The 20,824-nt window shown below is 41.6% G+C and overlaps 1 protein-coding gene across 5 annotated transcripts in view; it reads left to right on the top strand.

Moving 5' to 3' along the window:
- The window catches only part of KAT7 (lysine acetyltransferase 7), a 36,117-nt gene extending 17,754 nt beyond the window's left edge, over positions 1-18,363 (top strand). For 4 of the 5 annotated variants that reach the window (XM_028128677.2, XM_008153718.2, XM_008153717.3 and 1 more), the window contains 8 exons: positions 1,607-1,717; positions 3,405-3,596; positions 6,760-6,849; positions 7,078-7,218; positions 8,290-8,383; positions 12,352-12,498; positions 12,898-13,004; positions 14,097-18,363. In XM_028128677.2, the coding sequence (XP_027984478.1) occupies positions 1,607-1,717; positions 3,405-3,596; positions 6,760-6,849; positions 7,078-7,218; positions 8,290-8,383; positions 12,352-12,498; positions 12,898-13,004; positions 14,097-14,198 (984 nt within the window). In that variant the 3' untranslated portion in view covers positions 14,199-18,363. Of the gene's footprint in view, positions 1-1,606; positions 1,718-3,404; positions 3,597-6,759; positions 6,850-7,077; positions 7,219-8,289; positions 8,384-12,351; positions 12,499-12,897; positions 13,005-13,168; positions 13,335-14,096 lie in introns of all 5 variants that reach the window. The other variant, XM_054709793.1, reaches the window with a different exon arrangement.
- Positions 18,364-20,824: the final 2,461 nt, after the last annotated feature.

Below are 20,824 nucleotides of genomic sequence, written 5' to 3'. Positions count from 1 at the left end.
TTATGAATAAATGGAGATGGCAGCGTGGGGAGAGGGGTGGGATGGGAATGGGGGGATGAGGACAAATATGTGACACCTTAATCAATAAAGAAATTTAAAAAAAAAAAAAAAATAAATAAATAAATAAATGGAGATGGCAAATGTGAGATGAGTTGTGGGTTGTGGGGTGAATTGGAGCTAAACATCACACTTGACTGTGTGGGCTTTGTAGAGGAAGGACCCTGCAAGGTTGTATTCTTCTCTTTGTATTGTTCAGTGTTTTTATCTACAAATTGGGTAGAGGTGTAATGGTATGGTAATACATAATGCCATTTATTGAGTGTTTGTGCTAGGCATTGTGGTTATGTTGCTCCCATAATCTGTAGCAAAGATGGATGGTGTTTCACCTATTTTATAGATGGGAGATGGGTTTAGAGAGCTAATTCTCCAAGAATCATACAGGTAGAAAGAGTGTCTGCAGTAAAAGTTCCTGAAATTTATCTTACAAACATCTGCTTTCTAGTTGTTTAGGTGAGGTTATTTGGACCCAACCTTCCTGGTGAAAATGCTGGATAGGATTTTTTTAAGTTAAAAAAAAAAAGTTCATGAAACTAGAATAATACTTAGATGTAGTCCAAATTAAAAAAGATATATATACATCAGGTGGGCCCAGGTTAACCTTAAGAAAGTTTACTAGGCATACCGGTACTGTTGAATGGTTTCTTCATGTGCTAATATATGTGTAAAATCTGTAATGTTGTTCTTGGGATGAGCCATTCACTCCTCCTAACTGCCATTATCTTCTATTCTCTGGGTGGGAGGTGGAGTCTAGGATGGAGTGGGAAGGGCTAGAATCAAAGGTTTAAAAGGGCAGTGTGTCTCTTGTAGGATTTCTTTCCAGTGAAAGGATACTTGTAGTGAATGCCATGGTAAGGTTTGATACGTGTTTAAAACTGGATTATTTTAATGTTTCTAATTTTCTGACTGTTTCCTCTTGTTCTTGCTTAGTATTTAGTAAAATCCTTTTCAAAGGGGCCAGCTTGTTTTTCATACATACTTCAATGCCTTTGGCGGCCGTGTAATGATGGCGAAGAAGTTCAAGGGAAAGAATTTACAGAACACTGTTTCATACAACTGCCCCTTCCTACCTGCAAATTTACCTTTCAATCTAAAATCTCGGACTCTAAGGCTTTGAGATTTGTTTTTTTGTTTTGTATTGTTTCCAAATGAGGGAGTTTCCACCAGGGTTTCTTCCAGATCTCAGGATTCTAGGAATCTGTGGTGCTTTGGGTTTGTTATATTTATTTATACTGTGGTGCACATTGTCAGAGGGACAAAGGGGGAGGCAGAGCATTTTTATCCGTGAGGTGCTCATTTAGAGATAGAGAAGAATGAAACTCCCTTTCGGAGAGGTGGTAGGAGCATTTCCTTTTCCAGATTCCCCAGGGTGAGGATGGGTGTCTTCTGGCATTATCCTACCTGATAAATAGTATGTCTGCCAAACCCGTGGTGCCTGGTGTGATGCCTGGCATGTAGTAGGCATTAGAAAAAATAGCTTGCCATCGATTGAAGTGAAATAGATGATGTTCTAGAAGCAGAGAGCATCACGCTCTGGTTATTTTCCTAGGAACACAGGCAGACCTACGGGAACACTCGGGAACCTCTCTTGGAAAACCTGACGAGCGAGTATGACTTAGATCTTTTCCGAAGAGCACAAGCCCGCGCTTCAGAGGACTTGGTGAGTATTATTATTATTTTTATTTATTTATTTATTTGGTGAGTATTATTGAGGACCATTTGTGAGGAGCAGTTCGCCCAAGAAAAATGATTAATAGTTTGATGGGAATTAATGTACCTTCCTGCTTGAATCCCTTCCCCCTCCCCCCAGCTATCCTGATTTGAGACTGTCTCCCTTCCCATTCATATTTAAAATTAATTACCCCTCCTCCCGTCACCTCATTTCCTGACAGGACCTGTGTGGTGGAGGGGGGTAGCTGGATAAAACAATAGGTACCCCCTTGCCCCTAGTAATTTGCAATTCTGAGAACCTGTAGACTGGGAGATACCCCCTGTTGTTCTCTTAAACCGGTACTCCCCTTTTCAGGGGTGCCTCAGCCCTTCAATACAACTCTAAAAGAATAAGAAGAGGAATAATGGGAAAGGCTGTTGTCAGGCATTTTAGAGTTAATCTTTTGACAAACCCAAGTTTTACATATTAAGCTGGTTTTCTGTTCTGATTTTTATTAACAGTTAACATTTAGTTTTGGTACTGTTGGCAGAATTTTCAGTAAGTTTGCTTTATGAAAATTGTGATTGATGAAATGGATTGAGGGGATCTCTGTAAAGTAAATCTCTTCCTCTCTCTTTTTTGTTTCTTTAAATTTTATTGACTACTTCATTTAAAAACCCTCTGATACGCTTGTTGAAAGTTTTGTAGGCGGCAGGGCTTGCTAGCTGCTCCGGGCTGGGCTGGGCGGCTTTGCGGGTTTTCTCTAGGAGTACTCTGGCACCAGGGCATTTCCTAAGCTAGCCTTTCTCAACGCTCTATCGGATTATGCTTTAAAATTCTGTAGCCACTTAGTGGAGGTAGATATCCAAGCATATTTTCTGCTTCCTGGACTTCAGATTTCAGAGTTAAAGCACTGTCCATGTTTCAAAAATACTTTTTAAAGGACCTAGGTTGAGAGGGTGGGTATATGTCATGTAGATGTACATAGGGCTAGAAATATGTAAAGCACATTCTAGATAATTTTTTCTGTTTTAGAATGTTTTATAAAAGGTGGGGAGTTTATATTAGTGGTAAATTGCCTTTTAGAATGCAGTTTGGTTCAGACTGGTACAAACACAATTTTACCAGAGACTTGTTCTGATGTTCAAGAGAGGAGACCCTAAGTGTGTAAGTAGCAGAGAAAAGCTGTTTTTTACTGGGACCTATACTAAGCCTTCCTTATTATCCGTGACCATGTAGCCAGCCCTCTTCAGTTAGTTTCTCATGAGTTTAGAAGCCAAATGTGTCTTTTTTTTCATAGCTTAGCAGGATGGCATGCACATAAGTTTACAAAAACAAAGATGATTACAGTTGACATGGGTTTGAACTTTGCAGGTCCACTTAAATGTGAATGTTTTTCAATAAATACTACAAATGTATTTTCCTTATGATTTTCTTAACATTTTCCTTTCTATAGCTTACATTATTGTAAGACTACAGCATATAACATACTAAAAACATGTTTATCGACTATGTTATTGATAGACTTCCGGTCAACACTATATACTATTAGTATTTACGTTTTGGCAGAGTCAAAAGTTAAACGCCATTTTCACCTGCATGGGGCGGGGTGTTGGTGACTCTAACCCTCCATATTGTTCAAAGGTGAACTATAATTGTAAACCTCCTTTGACTTCTGATTTCTTCTTTATAACAGGAGAAGTTAAGGCTGCAAGGCCAGATCACAGAGGGGAGCAACATGATTAAAACAATAGCTTTCGGTCGCTATGAGCTTGATACTTGGTACCATTCTCCCTATCCTGAAGAATATGCACGACTGGGACGGCTCTATATGTGTGAATTCTGTTTAAAGTACATGAAGAGCCAAACGATACTCCGCCGACACATGGTAAGTTGCCTGGGGTTTCATGATCATGTTGGCAATAAGCAATAGGATCTCTAAATTTTGACATCTATCTTAATGGACAATTATCTAAGCATCTCTCAGTGGTCCACAGTAATGGGATGAAGGCATAGGAAATCAAAAGCCACATTTAAGGTGGTGGTACACAACACAGCCTGTGGCTTGGCTGGTGCTGGGTGGCACTTAAAGCAGCCAATGGCCTTTATCCACATCCTGTCATACACATCTCCCTGGCTTTTTTTCTTGCTGCTCGCTCTTTTCCTTTGCATATGGATGACCTCTGCCCTTAGTTTTTAAGTGTTCCAAATTAGATGAAAATAGACTTCATTAACAGAATGGGTCCTTTGGTGCCTTCTGAAGTTGTTGAGTGCTTTTTTTGGTTTCTGAACATCCTTCTTTTAGGAATAAAGATTTGAATCTGATTTTATTGTTGACAAATATGCTTATTAGCTATTTTGCAGCTTTAAGCCACCTTTCTTTCCCTACTTGTGGAATTAAAGTCTTAAAGGGACTTTCTGCCATGGAGTAGGTAGGAATGAGGAAAGGGTAAGGGACAGAGATGACTCTTTCAGACAGGAAAAACCTTTCTTTTATCTTATTTCTATAGTCATAACATAATTTGGCTCTAGGCCTTTTAGGGCGTCTCTCCTTCCCCTTCCATCTTTATTTCCCAAGGTTTCCATCTGGTGAACCTCCATCATCCAGGCTTCCCATGGTTTCTGTTCTTACATTCTTCTCCCCAGTTTGGTGATACTTTCTTGGTGTGTGTTTCCAACTCTGAAGCACACAATCTATAACATTGTGGCCCAGAACCACTCCTATGAATGAAGCCCTTCAGACTCTGGCATGCTCGACTTGGGGTGAGACTAGAGTGCTGGAGTGGAGGTGATGGGCAGAGACTGGTGGGGAGGGGACACTACGGCACAGGGGATATGGTATCAGAAGGACTCGTCTCCATGATTGTAGACCATGGAGATAAACTAAAATATGGTGTTGCTATGTGAAAGTAAGACTGATATTTTTATTGATGTGAACTGCTTACCATTTTTGCCATATTTTCTTTTTATTTCTGGTTATTTAGTGGCACTAACCAGTAAAACAGCCAAAGGGGGCAAGAACTAGTAATAGGTGGAGAAAACAGGGTCTGGATAAATCTGAAGGTCAGGTAAACATTCTGAATTTTTGAGGATCTCTACTGTATTATATGAATTACAAAAACCAAATTTTAGGAAATAAAAACCTACTTTAAGCCATACTTCTAATTCCTATTGCTTCAGGCATAATCATTGAATGGGCCCAGTTTGGCTTCTGTTTCTAAACAAATGTGTTAGTTTGTCTATTTTTTAGGAAAAGCCACATGAGTAAAGGGGTGGTGGTGATAGGGACAAACTATAGATGGAACTTTCTCAAAGCAATTCAAATTAATATTTGGATTTGCATGTGACAAATTAGGTCATGATTCTTTTTTTTTTTAAATATATTTTTATTGATTTCAGGGAGGAAGGGAGAGGGAGAGAGAGAGATGGAAACATCAATGATGAGAGAGAATCATTGGCTGGCTGCCTCCTGCATGCTGGGGATCGAGCCCGCAACCCAGGCATGTGCCCTTGACCGGAATTGAACCCGGGACCTTTCAGTCCACAGACTGACGCTCTATCCACGGAGCCAAACATGCTAGGGCGGGTCGTGATTCTTAAGTTGACCAAAAGTCACAATAAAATATAATGGAAAATGTTCTGGATATGTACATATGCTTTCTAAATGTATTTACATCAAACCTTTCAAGAATTCACCTATTTACAGCAGTGATTTTCAACTGGTGTGCTGCAAGAACTTTTTAAAACATACAATAATGGACTGTTTAGTCAGAGGCACTGACATCTTTCCCCTTAGATTGTCAAATACAAAAAAGATAGGCAACACAATAGCCGTCTGTGCAGTGTGAATGTGCTGTCTTGAACCATAGATATATAGGTCATATAATAGAGCTGCATCTTATTGGTCAGGTTGAATAATAAGTTTGCATCTGATTATTTGGTTCTTTTTTAAGAATAGTTTATTGATTTTTTTTGTGGGGGAGAGAGAGAGAAGTGTGGGAGTGTAACATTGATCAGCTGCCTCCTGAACACCCCCAACGAGGGACTGAGCCCACAACCTGAGCATATGAGCAACCTCGACATGTGACTTGACCAGAATTGAATGGGCAGCCTTTTTGGTGCATGGGACAGCGCACAACCAACTGAGCCACACCAGCCAGAGCTGATTGGTTAATTCTTGGTACCAGAAATTCTTATAACAAATGTAGGCCTGATTTTTTAAAAAAGGAACCTTGGAACAAAAAGGACAGGTAATTACTATTATTTTTTTTTGTAAATCAATCAAAACTATACCTTTTTTTTGTCAGATTGGTAAAAAATATACTTTTTGGTGTGCTGCAGAATTTTAGTAATTAGTTTATGTGTGCATGAGATGAAAAAGGTTGAAAATCGCTGATTTACAGCAATGACTGGCTGACTGCTTTAAATAAACGATTGAGAGTAAGGAAAGGGGTACCGTGTGCCCCCTTGTGGCCAAGTGCCCTGCCGGTGCTGCTGGGGGCCGCCCTCCACCCCAGCCTGTCCCAGCTTCCTGCTGCTCAACCAGGCTGCCTTGCTTTTTCCCCCACTTTTTTTTTTTTTGCACAGAAGGATTTGCTCCTATTTCCTTACGTAACAAAGGGACACTTGGGGGCAACCAGAGAAGTTATTGGTAAAGGTGAGAGTAAAGTACTTCTATCTTAACAACTCTAAGCTGCTTGAAATAAGCTGCTTAAGGATTTCCTGTTGTTGCGAGGCATTTTCTAATAAGCAAGGCTATTTTTATTTATCTGGCTTTCATGTAGTAGATGGTTTTAATCTCATGGATTGAAACGATGCCAGAATATAATCCAGAAAACTTATTCCAAACTGCTAGAAAATATCCTAAATATATTACAGTGATTTAGCAGCCTTAAGTTGTTATACTGAAAAAATCTTGTTTTGCTGCATGTTCTCAAGTGTGTTCAGCTGTCTGTCATCTCAGCTGACTAAAATTGTAGTTCTTTTCGCTTCTGAGCAGCAATCTTGCTGGCAAGGTTTGTTTCCCTGATATCAGTTCCATTCTCTTGCAGGCTAAGTGTGTGTGGAAACACCCACCTGGTGATGAGATATATCGCAAAGGTTCAATATCCGTGTTTGAAGTGGATGGCAAGAAAAACAAGGTAAAAAGTGGTGCCCTAAGAAAGTGGGGTGGTTGTACATTGACAGGTTTCCGAAGGAATTTGTTTTGTGTCCATCTCACCTTGTAAAGAAGATAGAACTCTTCTGTTGGCCAAAACACACACTTTCTGCTTCATTAACTATAATGGTCTGATCTTTAATTTTAGGCCTTTATCTGATAAGTTCAGGAGTCACTGGCCCACACTTGAACTCTGTTTTTCTGCTTCCAGATCTATTGCCAAAACCTGTGCCTGTTGGCCAAGCTTTTTCTGGACCACAAAACATTATATTACGATGTGGAGCCCTTCCTGTTCTATGTTATGACAGAAGCGGACAACACTGGCTGTCACCTGATTGGATATTTTTCCAAGGTCAGCAGGATCTGGAGATTAAGAAGCTAATGGTTGGAGCAGGGTGATTGATGTTGGCACATGGGAACGCAAATCACTGACAGGAAAAGGTCATATTCTGGATAATGATGACAGCCCTTCCCTTTTAAAAAAAAAGGAAAATCCATATCAAAGATTGTTTAATGAAAATGTGCCATTCTTTATTAAAAGCTTCTGGGTTATTCATTTCTGGACTTGTGGGTTGGAGATGCCTATTAATTACCAGCCAGAGCCCTGCCTACTAACCCACAACCCACAACTTGTAGTCAAGCCAACTCTCCTGGCTTTGCCCTCTTCCATGTTATTAGCTCGAAACCAGGAGTATATTTCTTTTGCCATATTTTTTGGAAAAAAACAAAACACAAAAAATAGGGTTCTTCCCATGATAATGCCACAGTGCCTTTCAAGACTCAAAGCCAGAATGTGTTTATGACTTTTTAAGATAACAAATTTATTAAAACTATAACTCCCATACCGTACAATTCACTCATTTCAAGTGTACAGTGATTTTTAGTGTAGTCACAGAGTTGTCAATTTTCATTACCTCAGTAAGGAAGCCTGTACCCATAAGCAACACTCCATTTCCACTCATCCCCTCCCAGCCCTTCTGTCTCTGTTGTTGACATTTTGCATAAGTGGAATCCTACAACATATGATTGGATTGTTTTTGACCTCCTTCCAGAATGGGGACTTACTGTTGGGGATCTCTCCCTTCACCAGTAGGCAGTCAGCCCCCTTTTGAAAAATTGCTTTTGAAGGGAGCTGCTCTAGCCTGACTCTCAGTCTAATCCTTTTGGCCTTGGCCCTGCTCTGTGACTATGAAGAGCCCAGAGTCACCCCTTAAGATGGGCCTGGAGGTCTCAGAGCTGGGGAAACCCTGGGGTGAATGGCGTTGGCCATCCTAAGGAGAGTGACCGCTGTGAGCCGGACAGCCACTCCCAGGACTGGTTAGCCAGATACTTGGCAAGCAGCCTTATTTTGTATCTGTGGGACTGCTGACACCTTTAGTATTAAACCCGTATGACCTGCTCATCTGTTTGTTCTTGATTTTAGGAGAAGAATTCATTCCTCAACTACAATGTATCCTGTATCCTTACTATGCCTCAGTACATGAGGCAGGGCTATGGCAAGATGCTCATTGATTTCAGTAAGTGAAACTGCTAAGCTCTGTATGGCAGGGAACATGTGAATATTGTCTTTTTGTCCTGTGGTCTCTACAATTCCTGGCTTGTAGCCTATGTATACTGATATTAAGTGAATGAGCAAGTCGGCAAAACCTGAATATCATCAGTTGGCCTGGTACACATTGAATACAGGACCCTGAGCTTGGTAGCTGATAGTAAGAGATACAGAGGAGAATAAAGTAAGGTTGTTAGGATGATCCCAGCTTGAGATTTATGAACAGACCATATATGCATAAGACATCACATCTGTTCGTGGGTGTTGGGGATTTCAGCTTTGTAAGGGCTTTTCTAGAGGCAGCCGTATACCTGATAGAGGCTTTGGGCCTCATTAATTGTGGCTTCTGTATTTGGGAATTTGCCTACTAACTAGAACTTTATTTGTAACCCCAAAATCAATACTCTTGGCAGAGTATTGGCAGCAATACTTTTGCTGTCGTTTGTGGATAGTCGCCACGCATTTCCACCTGAGGTCAAACAGGGTGCCTTGTTTCAGCTCTCGGTATGATCAGGTGTTCCTCCTACGGCCTGTTAGTGTCACCTTTTCCTATTTTTGTTGCTGATTTCAAATGGCACCTAACGTGCTGAAATACTGTCTAGAAAGGCTTTGATGTACATTACAGAGAAACATGTATTACACTTCATTCAGGATAGGTTATTGTGCTGTAAGTTCAAAGTTACTGTATCAACAATATATATTAAACCAAGTGTTGTTAAACAGAAATACATAAAAAGGTTACATATTGATTGGTTGACGAAAATGTGACTAGAGGCTTGCAGGAACCTAATTCTATTTTCCTAGGAGCAATGATTCAGTATTTTATAACTTAGTGTTCGCAGGGACTTTTTAGAACATAAGAACATGAATAACGAGAATCAATTGTATCTTATTGCGTTCACTGTCATTCCACATACTTTAATCAAAATTAGAATTCTAGGCGGGGGAAATTACGTATCTTTAATGGCAGCAGCGGTGGCAGGCTGGGATAAGCGGGAGCTACGCGGTGCCCACCCCTACTGGGGCTCCTCCCCACCGCCTGCCACTTCGGGCACTGCAACATCCCCTGAGGGGTCCCAGGTTGCGAGAGGGTGCAGGCAGGACAGGCTGAGGGACCCCGCCGGTGCAGGAATCTTGGTTTACCTATATTCTCATCCTCAGTTATTTTAATAATTGCTAAAAGATAAGGTCTCTTACATATAAAAACACCCAAAAAAGTTCTTAATATTATAAATTACAGTATTCAAAATACCCTTATATTGTGATTTTTGTTCTTTAGGGAAAAAATCTTACTGTTATTCAGAGCCAGATAGATTTGATTTATTGGAATTGATAGATGTGGCTTGTAAAACATTTTTAATCTGAAAGTTCCATCTCTTTTTTTTCTTTGCTATTTAGTTGTTGCAGAAAGCAGGTTCATTTTCCAGTATTTCCCAGACTGAATTTTGCTGACTGTATCCCCATAGTGTTAAATGGTAAATGTTTAGATAGAGGCTTCTTGAGATTAGGGTCTCCCCCACCTACTTCATAGGTAGTACTGAGATAATCTATTTTTTTAAAACAACTTTACTGAGGTTATTTACATACCACACATTCATCCATTTTAAATGTATAATTCAGTGATTTTTTTTTTTACTACATTTAGAGTTGTGCGATAATCTTCACAATCCAGGTTTAGATTTCCATCTTCCCCTCCAAAAAATCTCATATTTATTAGCAATGATTAATTTCCCATTTCCCCATCTCACCAGTTCTAGCATCTACTAATCTACTTTTTTAAATCCTTACCCAAGGATGTTTTTTTGTTGTTGTTGTTGTTGTTTTTTAATGTGATTTAGAGAAAGGGAGCAAGTGGTGGGGAGAGAGAGAGAGAAATCGATTGGTTGTCTCCTATACATGTCCCAACCAGGGGTCAAACCTGCAACCTAGGTATGTGACCTGACTGGGAATCGAACCTGCAATCTTTGCTATATGGGATGACTCTCCAACCAACTGAACGGCCAGCCAGGGCTAATCTTTTTTTAAATACTTTAAATTTTTTTCCATTACAGTTGACATAGTAGGTTCAGGTGTACAGCATAGTTATTAGACATTTATATAACTATGAAATGATTACTCAGTAAGTTTAGTACTCATGTGATACCATACATAGTTATCACAGTGTTATGAGCTAATCTACTTTTTGTCTCCATGAATTTTCCCATTCTGGACATTTCATGTAAATGGAAGCATATAGTATGTTCTCTTGTCTGTGTGGCTTCTTTCATGTAGTATCAGTTTCTCGAGATTCATCCATGCTGTAGCATGTATTAGTACTTTGTTGCAAAGACTTTTTATAGCATTGAAAGAGAAAGCATGAAGGACTGATGAGAAACTTTCTTTTTTAGCTCTTCATCTTTAGAGGTTTCTCACTGAAAACCTTTTTAAGATAATTGGATTACATTAGGGGAAGGCAATATCAGGACTAGAAAAATTCATCAGGGCCTTTACCAGTTTATTGAAGGATATGATAGGCATATATACCAGTATAAACCTCCATGTGAAAGAGATGCACAGGGCAAGGTATGAGGAAAGAGTGTAGAGCTTTCATGCCCTCTTTAGGTATAGTTCCAATAATCTATTAAAGTTCAAAATTTGAAAAATAAAAGCTATATAATGAAATGGCTTTCCATCCCAATTCTTATGTATCCTGTTCCCAACTCACACCTACAGATAACAATTGCTATTAAAGTTTCTATTAGCCTTTCAGAATTTTTCAATGTCTATTATAGTAAATGCAAATACACATTCTTCCCCTTTTGCTTATACAAAGGCAGCATACTCTACAACGGCTATATAGTATTCCATTGAATGACTGAAATTGTCTGAATCTAATTGATACTGTAGAGTACTTCCATACAACTTCTTCCATATTGGCACATTGTTCTTTTCTATTAGGATGAGATATGGTGTTGCTTAAAAAATGCCTGTGTTAGGCAGCTTATACAACTTAATAAAAGGAAGATAAATGATCCAATAAAAAAATGGGCAACGGACCTAAATAGAATCTTTTCCAAACAAGACAGAAGGAAGGCCAAGAGACACATGAAAACATGCTCAACGTCACTAATTATCCGAGAGATGCAAATCAAAACAACAATGCGGTACCATCTCACACCTGTCAGAATGGCTATCATCAACAAATCAACAAACGACAAGTGCTGGCGAGGATGCAGAGAAAAAGGAACCCTCGTGCACTGCTGGTGGGAATGCAGACTGGTGCAGCCACTGTGGAGAACAGTATGGAGTTTCCTCAAAAAACTGAAAATGGAACTCCCATTTGACCCAGTAATCCCACTCCTAGGAATATATCCTAAGAAACTGGGAACACCAATAAGAAAGGATATATGCACCCCTATGTTCATAGCAGCACAATTTACAATAGCTAAGATCTGGAAACAGCCTAGGTGCCCATCAGCAGATGACTGGATCAGAAAACTATGGTACATCTACACAATGGAATATTATGCTGCCATAAAAAAGAAGGAATTCTTACCATTTGCAGCAACCTGGATGGAATTGGAGAACATTATGTTAAGTGAAATAAGCCAGTCAATGAAAGAAAAATACCACATGATCTCACTCATTTATGGATAATAAAGAACATTATAAACTTGAACAAAAAGATAGATACAGAGGCAGTAAAGCATCAAACAGTCTGTCAAATTACAGCAGGAAGGTTAGGGAGAGGTGGGGAAGATAAGAGATCAATCAAAGGACTTGTATGCATGCATATAAGTATAACCAATGGACGCAAAACTCGGGGGGTGAGGGCATATATGGGAGTGGGGTGGGGGGGGCAATGGTAAGATATGTACACATATGATACCTTAAAAATTAAAAATAAAAAAAGCAAAAAAATAAAAATTAAAAAAGCCTGTGTTTGTTCCCTGGCAGGTTATTTGCTTTCCAAAGTGGAAGAAAAAGTTGGGTCCCCAGAACGTCCCCTCTCAGATCTGGGGCTCATAAGCTATCGCAGTTACTGGAAAGAAGTGCTTCTTCGTTACCTGCATAATTTCCAAGGCAAAGAGATTTCTATCAAAGGTTGGTTTTTTACTCTAGAATGGTTGTTACCCAAGATGTTAACTCCACTGAATATTTTAACTTTTCCACTTGGCTCTGTTCATGCTTTGTAACCTGCAAAGATAACGCCCCATTCTGTGTTTTATCTGGACCTAACAGAAGGCCCACTGAATATGGGTCTTTGAACTTGATTTCTGTAGGGGCCAAGAGTGGTTTCTTGCTGTAATGTCTATCTTGTGTAGTTATTTGGACTGGTCAAATGAATGCTTCATAAACTTTTTCTGAGCAGGTTGGGTTGAGTATCAAATGCTCCAACCATCTGGAGGCCATTTGCACATCCTGTAAGGGGGAGGGCTTTCGGAGGGGGCTTGATTGGGGAGTCTGCATTTGGCAAGGTTCTTAGTAGATCTTCTGTTTCAGAAATTAGCCAGGAGACAGCTGTGAATCCTGTGGACATTGTCAGCACTCTGCAAGCCCTTCAGATGCTCAAGTATTGGAAAGGAAAACACCTAGTTTTAAAGAGACAGGTAAGTTTTTATCGCCTGCTTGCTCATTAATGAATGTTCCTGGAAGCCTAAAGAGCAAAGTGGGGCCTTAATCACCCTAAGGCAGTGGTTGGCAAATCGAGGCTCGAGAGCCACATGCGGCTCTCTGGCCCCTTGAATGTTCTAACTCCACTTCTTCTAAATAGACTCGCCCAGGCCGAAAACTGACTTCTGTGCATGGGCCACGAAGTTTCAATCGCACTGTACATGCGCGCCCGCACGTGGTCTTTTGTGGAAGAGGCACACTCAAGGGGCCAAAGAGCCGCATATGGCTCGTGAGCCGCGGTTTGCCGACCACTGCCCTAAGGGAAGGTAACCGTCCCTTCTTAAAGGAGTTTGACTATGTGAACCTTTTTATATGGACTCATTTTTTAGTGTGCAGTGATGCCTCCATTGGCTTATCCTATCAGAAGCTTTTGGTAAGCTCCTGTCTCATTTGGATGGCACTAGTTAAGCAGCTGTATGTTGTACAACACTTCTATTATTCAATAATTTTCTTAGATTGGAGCAAATTACTCATCTGTAGAGGGGAATGAATAAACTCCAGGGCTTGTGAAAGTGGTTTTAAATTCCTTCCAGAAAGCCATCTCAAATCCATTTTTAATTTTTTAAAAATATTTTTGTATTGATTTCAGAGAGAAAGGGAGAGGGAGAGAAAGATAGAAACATCAATGATAGAGAATCATTGATTGGCTGCCTCCTGCTTGTCCCCCATTGAGGATCGAGCCTGCACCTCGGCATGTGCCCTGACGGGAAACGGAACTGACCTCCTGGTTCATAGGTTGATGCTTATCCACTGAGCCACATAGTCTGGGCCATTTAAAATATTTTTAGTTGACTCATATTTATAAATACATCATTAGGCAAGATGAATAATGATTTTCAGCTATTACTAAGGCTGTAGTAGGAAGAAATGGATTAGGGTAGTAAAGCCTTTTATAAGTTAAAGATAATTTTTTGCACCTTAGTATATTATTAAACCTTGGTGATTCCTTTGCTGACAATCATGTTGGAATTCATATATAATGCCATTTTAGTTTAATGTGTGTAATTTTTCCCATTTTTCTCCTCTAGGACCTGATTGATGAGTGGATAGCCAAAGAGGCCAAGAGATCCAATTCCAATAAAACCATGGATCCCAGCTGTTTAAAATGGACCCCTCCCAAGGGCACTTAAAGTGACCTCTTACTCTGAGCCAGCGAACCCCAGCAGTAGGAATCCGTACCCTAGGGATCTGTCTGTCATTTCTGTTGCTCTTGTGATTGGCAAGTACAGTATCCTTTGGGAAGGCCATCCCCCTCAGGACTGTCCTGGCTCCGACCTTCATGTACACTGCAGACGCTGGTTCTGAGGAACTGTTGTTTCGGCCTCAGTGAGGTTGCCCGGATGGGATCTATATTAGACTTGAGTGCAGGTCCCTCATAGCACTGACCCAAGGTGTTCTGTTTGGTACTGTACCTGTCCAGTCACCGGTTCTCTCCTCATGTTCTCTAGCCCCATGAGGTTGTGTTGTGTCTTCTAAACTTGTACTAGTGCTTCTTGCCGCCTGGTCGCCAGACCTCCAAATATAGTTCCACTGCCGGGACCTTTCCAGTTATTCCTTACATGTGTTTTTTGGACGGGCAGGGAAGAGGTAACACTTCTGAGTATGTGTGCTGGGAGGGGTCCATTCCTTTTGGATTTCATCTCACTTTAAATATTTTCCTCCATTTTTATGGAAAGACTTGTTTTGATCAGTATCAGGCTGACCAGAGCCAAATACTTTTGAAGCTTCACCCAGGGATTAGTCTTGAGAACAGCATATCATCTATCTGAATGAGATGGAGAGAGGGAAGAGGTGGTGATTCTGTGCTGAGTTCACCTGTGGGCAGTGGGCCACTACTTGGTGGAAGGGAATGGATGCTTTTTGCCTCACCAGAAAGTGCCCAATAGTAAAGGTTTTCTTCCCTCTTGACTCCATGCCCCTTTTTATGTTTGCAGGTGCCAAAATAATTTCCAGTTCTCCCTTTTATGCTGCATGTTAACTGGTTCATTAACCGCAAAACCATTTTCACCAGTACCAGTCTGATATGCACACCTTTACTTCCACATAAGTTGCACTGATTTTTGTCTGAACATCCTCGGAGAAGTGGAAACTAATTGAAAAGTATCTCCACCCATGACTCAACCAGGCAGAAGGGCCACCCCGCCAAGGTTTGCTTCTCTTCAACAGTGCCTCACCCTCCCTCTAGGCTAAAGTGCTTGTGCTCATCCAAGAACTCCATTTCCTTTTCGGGATTTGCCACCATCCCCCTCTCCTCTGATCTCCTCTCTTTGGTGGTATTTAAGTGAAGGAAGAAATGCTCCCTCTAATTTCTCTCTAGCCCATTATAACCTGCTATTTTGGGGCAGCTTTTGATGTATGACATGTCACCCTCCCCAACTTGATCGCCTATAACACTGCTGTCTTCATGCGGAGCCCTCACCACAATCCCGACTCTGGTCATTTGTGCCTTTCTCTTGTCATCGCTGTACACTACTTAATATTCACTGTGGGTTGGGGGGAGCTAATTTTAAGCATGTTCAATGGCAGCTCCCTGCCAGTTTCAGTGTCACTGTTAAAATTTATCCAAAAGCAACTTCACTGGGGGTTTTCTTAAAGGGTAAAGGCCTTTTATTGAAGCTAACCCTTCCCCACATGGGGTAGAATGTGCTGTTCTATATCTACTCAATAAAGCATGTTCTCTGCTTAAGTCTGTTTCACCCAGGAGCTCTTATTACAAAGATGGTGCAGTTCATCTGCTACTAATAGGAAATGCACTTGGGATCTGTTTTCTCTAACGGTAAACTATCAAGGGATGTGGTTTGTGGCTGTGGGATATCTTTTCTCTGTGATGCAGCCTATCTGCAGAGGGTATGCTTACTCTGAACTTGTCCAGGTGGTGGAATAAATTCTCTGCCTTCCTTTGGTTCCAACTAATAGGTATGTGGAGCAAGGACTAGTCAGTATTATTCATTTTTTCATTAAGTTCATTTTCCTCTGATTTCAAGGGCAAATGAATCAGTAGGGAGTTAGGATAGATGGGCTACAATTAATTGATGCTTGTGGGAAGGTGGGAATAGGTGTATCCCTCCTCATCTCCAGGCTCATTAGCCAATAGTGAGCTGTATCACTTCTCATCATTGACTCTCGGGTTGCCTGATTCCTGAGAGTAGCTCTATTTTCCTGCAGTGTTTACCCAGTGCAGGGGAAGGGAGGCTGGCCACTTAGCTCTATGATGGAAAGGAGGAGGGTGGGGTTTGTATTTGCTGGGGTGGTTTTGCTCACCATGGCCAGTAGTGGTGAGAACCCATCCCTGCGGGCAGCTAAGGGTCCCCTCTGCAAAGTTAGAGTCCTGTGTGTCACTTATGGGGGGTGGGAGGTGGCAGGAAGGGAAGCTTAAATAAAATGACGCTTAATATTTTTATTAGTATATGATGTGTGCCCAAATCTCACTGTTCTAGATATTTGCATCAAAGGGAAATTATGCTTTCACATTTTGAGCCAATTGAAGTCGGTAATATTGACCATGGGCATGGAATGGTGAGAGGTCACGGCACCTGAAGCTTTGTGCACAGTCCCGGTCCCCAACCTCTACTGATTGCCACCCCCCTTTCTTTACATAAGGATACAGTAAGTTCTCACTTAACAGCAATAGGTTCTGCACCTTTAAGTGAAATTATGTTACCAAAACCAGTTGTACCATAGCTAGTTGATATAAACAGAGTTAAGTTCCTGCCGCATCTCGTCAACTTATAACAAAATGACATTGAACGAAATGGTGTTATTCAAGGACCTACTGTAAAAGGAAGATTTCTCTGGTTTAAATCACAGGAACAGTGTTAAACTTTCTTGTCAACTTTCAGTAAAACGGTCTATCCCTCTGACTCCTTTTTTATCTGCACGAAAGAATCTCAGCTGCTTAGGCTCCTTCATTAGAAGAGCAAGTCTGGCGTTATTCCTGGATCCGGCTCCTGACTAATCATCCTCTCCTCGTTAGATTTCCTTGCTTTAGCCACAGGCTCCCATGCTTCTAGTGGCTTCCACTGCAGGGAAAATAATGGAACTGGTGAAAACTTTTGGACAAAGGATTTTAGTTGATTCTATAAGCAGCAGGTGGGGGCCAGAGACCTAACCCAGGAAGGAAAAGCTGTGCCCATTCTGGCTCTGCTGCTGATTGAGGAATAAACTGTTAGGTAAGCATCGTCCCTTTACTTAGTGGTTTCCTTCAGTCCTCACACATCACTGCAAGGTGGGTATGCTATCCCTTTTCCACATGAGGAAATTTGCGGCTCAGGTCTTGCTGCTGAGATGCAGGAGCGGAATGAGAGCCCTGCTTTTCAGACTCCAAGTTCCATACTTGACAGTGCTATCTGGTAGCCTCTGTCCCTGGCCTCCCATTTCTCACCAGGGAATAATGAGTCATTTAATTTTTAACATGGTGTACCCTTGATAAAGCAAGATGATGCTTTGACTTGTCCTCAGCTTTGGTTTATCTCTTTAGTTCTGGGCAGGCCTAGCTGGGGTTAGGAATGTCCTCAAATGAAGTTCAAGGTCAAGATTGGAACTACATATGAAAAGCCAGTGTAGGGAAATAGATTACAGCTTGCTTACAGTACACATTCCTTCTGGAATCTGAAACAAGTGGGAAGTGGCTTTTTGGATCTAAGTGACTTTCAGGGTGGTCCTACACATGCCTGCCAAATGACATTAAAGAGACTTTATGAGAGGTGCTAAGATCAAGCACCTCAGCTCAGCAGTGATCCTTGCTTTTGAAAATATAGGTATTGAGTCTTCTTTAAAATTCACATAACGAAACTGCACACATTTATGTATAGCTGAAAAATTGAGCCCTTTCCTGGATGGGGGTTAGGATTTCAGGTCCCCTGGTTTGAGAAAGCAGGGATCTGGCTTCCTGCCTGCCTTCACAAACCGAAAAACAGTTCTTGGTGTGTGCAGGCTCTGATAACTCATTCAGTGAGGGAAAATGACGAGGGGGAGGCCTGGCTCGCTGGCTTTGAACATTCGTTTCCTGCAGCCTTGCAGGTGCACATATGTAGAAAACTCTATACCGGGGTTTTGCTTGTTAATGAAAAACTACATGTGATGTGTGCTAGGAGTTGTAGAATTTTAGAAACTATTTTAGCTATGCATTGGGATCATGCAGTGACAGTTGGATCACTGGTTTTACCTCAGCACTTTTTGATACAAATTCGTGTGACATCCTCTTTCAGACTGCTTCCTAGTGTTGGGGGCAGTATCTTTGCCTTTCTTTGTGGCATCTTCAACAATACCAATAAACATTACTAAGAAAGAAACAAAGGACTGTCTAGTGATGAATAGTGTCCCTGGTGCTGAACTATCAGTTGCGTCTTGTGCAATCCTTACAGATGCGGGTCATGCCACCACTGCTTCGGGGCTTGGGGTTTGTTTATTTGTGCCCAAGAGTGGAGAAAATAACCTGTCCCATTGCACAACTTTGGCTCCATTGCCCTCCGATGATCTGTGTGAGAGATAAACACCTTTGTTCTTGACAAATCATGTTCATTCCAAGAAATTCGTCTTAACTGGGTTTTTGTTTCTGGGAAGAGCTCACTTTATATTTACTCTGTTCCGATGTTATTAGAAACCTACACTCATCTCACAAAAGAGGTGCAGTACATCACCTCCAGAGATGGCCAGTTTGTCCCATCTCGTGTGTGGGCTGGACTTCTGACTACTTAAATGTGGTAGAAAAGCCCTAGCTGGTTTGGCTCAGTGGATACAACATCAGCCTGTGAACTGAAGGGTCCTGGGTCCGATTCCAGTCAAGGGCACATGCCCCTGTTGTGGGCTCCTGGGGAGGTTGCGGGGGGGGGGGGGGAGGGCAGTGTGCAGGAGGCAGCCAATCAGTGATTCTCATAATGGATGTTTCTATCTCTCTCTCTCTGAAATCAATAAAAACATTTTTAAAAAATGTGGCAGAATGTTCTGGCAGCTTCCAGAATATTCTTGGAAACCAGCTGACATACAGTATTCCCAAACTGGAAGGTTGAGTTGAACTGAATGTTTTGTGAGGGACTAAATAACAGACCACGTGTAGAACTGAATGCTACAGCCAACAGCACCAAAAATTCAAATGACATCCTCCCAGCTGAACACAGCCTCCCTGCTGATACCTTATGGTACAGAAACAACCAGCTGAGTCCTGCCAACCTGGAGAATTGTGAGAAACACTATTTTAAGCCATTAATTGTCTTAGGATGGTTTGATAACAGCAGTAGGTAAGTCAAAGAAGAGGACTGTTGAAACTAAAGGGCTGGGACTCAGTTTGGCCTTGTTGGTTCCATTAACTGCTTGCCTGTGATTGGAAGCCAGATGTGCCCAGAAAAGGGACACCACCTTATGTAACTCCAGGGGGCACTGTTCACATTCCATATGATGGCCCTCGGAGCCACGGCAACCCGTTGACTCATTCAGCATATCTCAGCTTGTCAGTCACATTGCTTCTGAACCCCCTGCCTGGCCTTGGAATTCTTGGCTACCACCTTATGGAAGGGATCAGGAAAAGTGACTATTCTGTCAAAGACATAGGCTTGTCACTTTCCTGCTCAAGAACTGACATGGCTTCCCATCGCTCAGTGGATTAAGTTCGCATTCTGGCTTTCAGGTTTCCCCATGAGCTGGCTCAATCGAATAGTGTTCTTTCATCTCTCCCCTACACACAGTCCCTGTGCAACCAGATTAGTCTCTAGCCCCCTTCCTGTTTCTACTGGGAAAGCCTCCAACATCCCCCAAAGTGTGTCCCATTAAACACAAAGTAGTACTAAGGGCAAAAGGGATACTTGGAAAACACCGAGTAAGTTGGATATCTGTATGTTTCTTGACTTCATGGTTTTTCATAGCCTCCCTCTTGGGATTTCCGTGAGGAAGAGACAGAATGTAACATTTCCTGGAGTGATTTGATCTGGAAGGAGCCTCTCTTTTTTTTAAGTGATGAGTTTTTTTATTGAGGTAAAATTCACATAACATACAATTAACCATTTTAAGGTAAACAATTCAGTAGCATTTAGTACATCCCAATGTCGTCCAATACTGGCCTCTATCTAATTCCCAAACATTTTCCTCACTCCCAGGGGGACCCCATACTCTAATGGGTGTGGAGTTTCCTTTTGGGATATACTTTTTTAAAAAAATATTTTTTATTGATTTCAGAGAGGAAGGGAGATGGAGAGAAAGACATCAATGGTGAGAGAAAAATCATTGAGCAGCTGCCTCCTTCATGCCCCCTACTGGGGATTGAGCCCACAACCAGGGCATGTGCCCTGGAAGGAGCCTCTTGAGAGACCAGGATGCTGGGGTTGGGCGTGGGGGTGGGTGGCGGCAGACATTTGGAACTTAACTATCTGATCAACCAACTGAGCCACACCGACCAGGGCTCATCTTCCCTTTCTTTTAAATAGCTTAGTGCCACCATGTCCCCGCAAGAATCAGAGGCACTAAAACATCACCCAGTTCCTTCTTTTTGGAGAGGGACACAGAGATGGTCAGTGTTATGTAGCCTAGTGAATTGATGAACCCACAGAGCTCCCAATTCATTCAACACCTTGGTGTTTGATGTTTATTACCTAAGTTTGCCCTCTAGGATTTTATTTTGGTTGATCCACCCCTTTCTAAGCATCCTGGGGTCCTCTGTGTCTCACCTGCCTATAACCCACTGGGCAGGGACAATGGTCTCCCCATCAGGCTGGGCTCCCTGAGGGTGGCCAGTGTTTCATTCCTCTGGAGCTCTTTAGAATGCCCA

The sequence above is a fragment of the Eptesicus fuscus genome, chromosome 20 (assembly GCF_027574615.1).
Source record: "Eptesicus fuscus isolate TK198812 chromosome 20, DD_ASM_mEF_20220401, whole genome shotgun sequence".
Classification (NCBI taxonomy): domain Eukaryota; kingdom Metazoa; phylum Chordata; class Mammalia; order Chiroptera; family Vespertilionidae; genus Eptesicus; species Eptesicus fuscus.
Note: the sequence above shows the minus strand (reverse complement) of the source record. Positions and strands in the feature narration are given on the sequence as shown.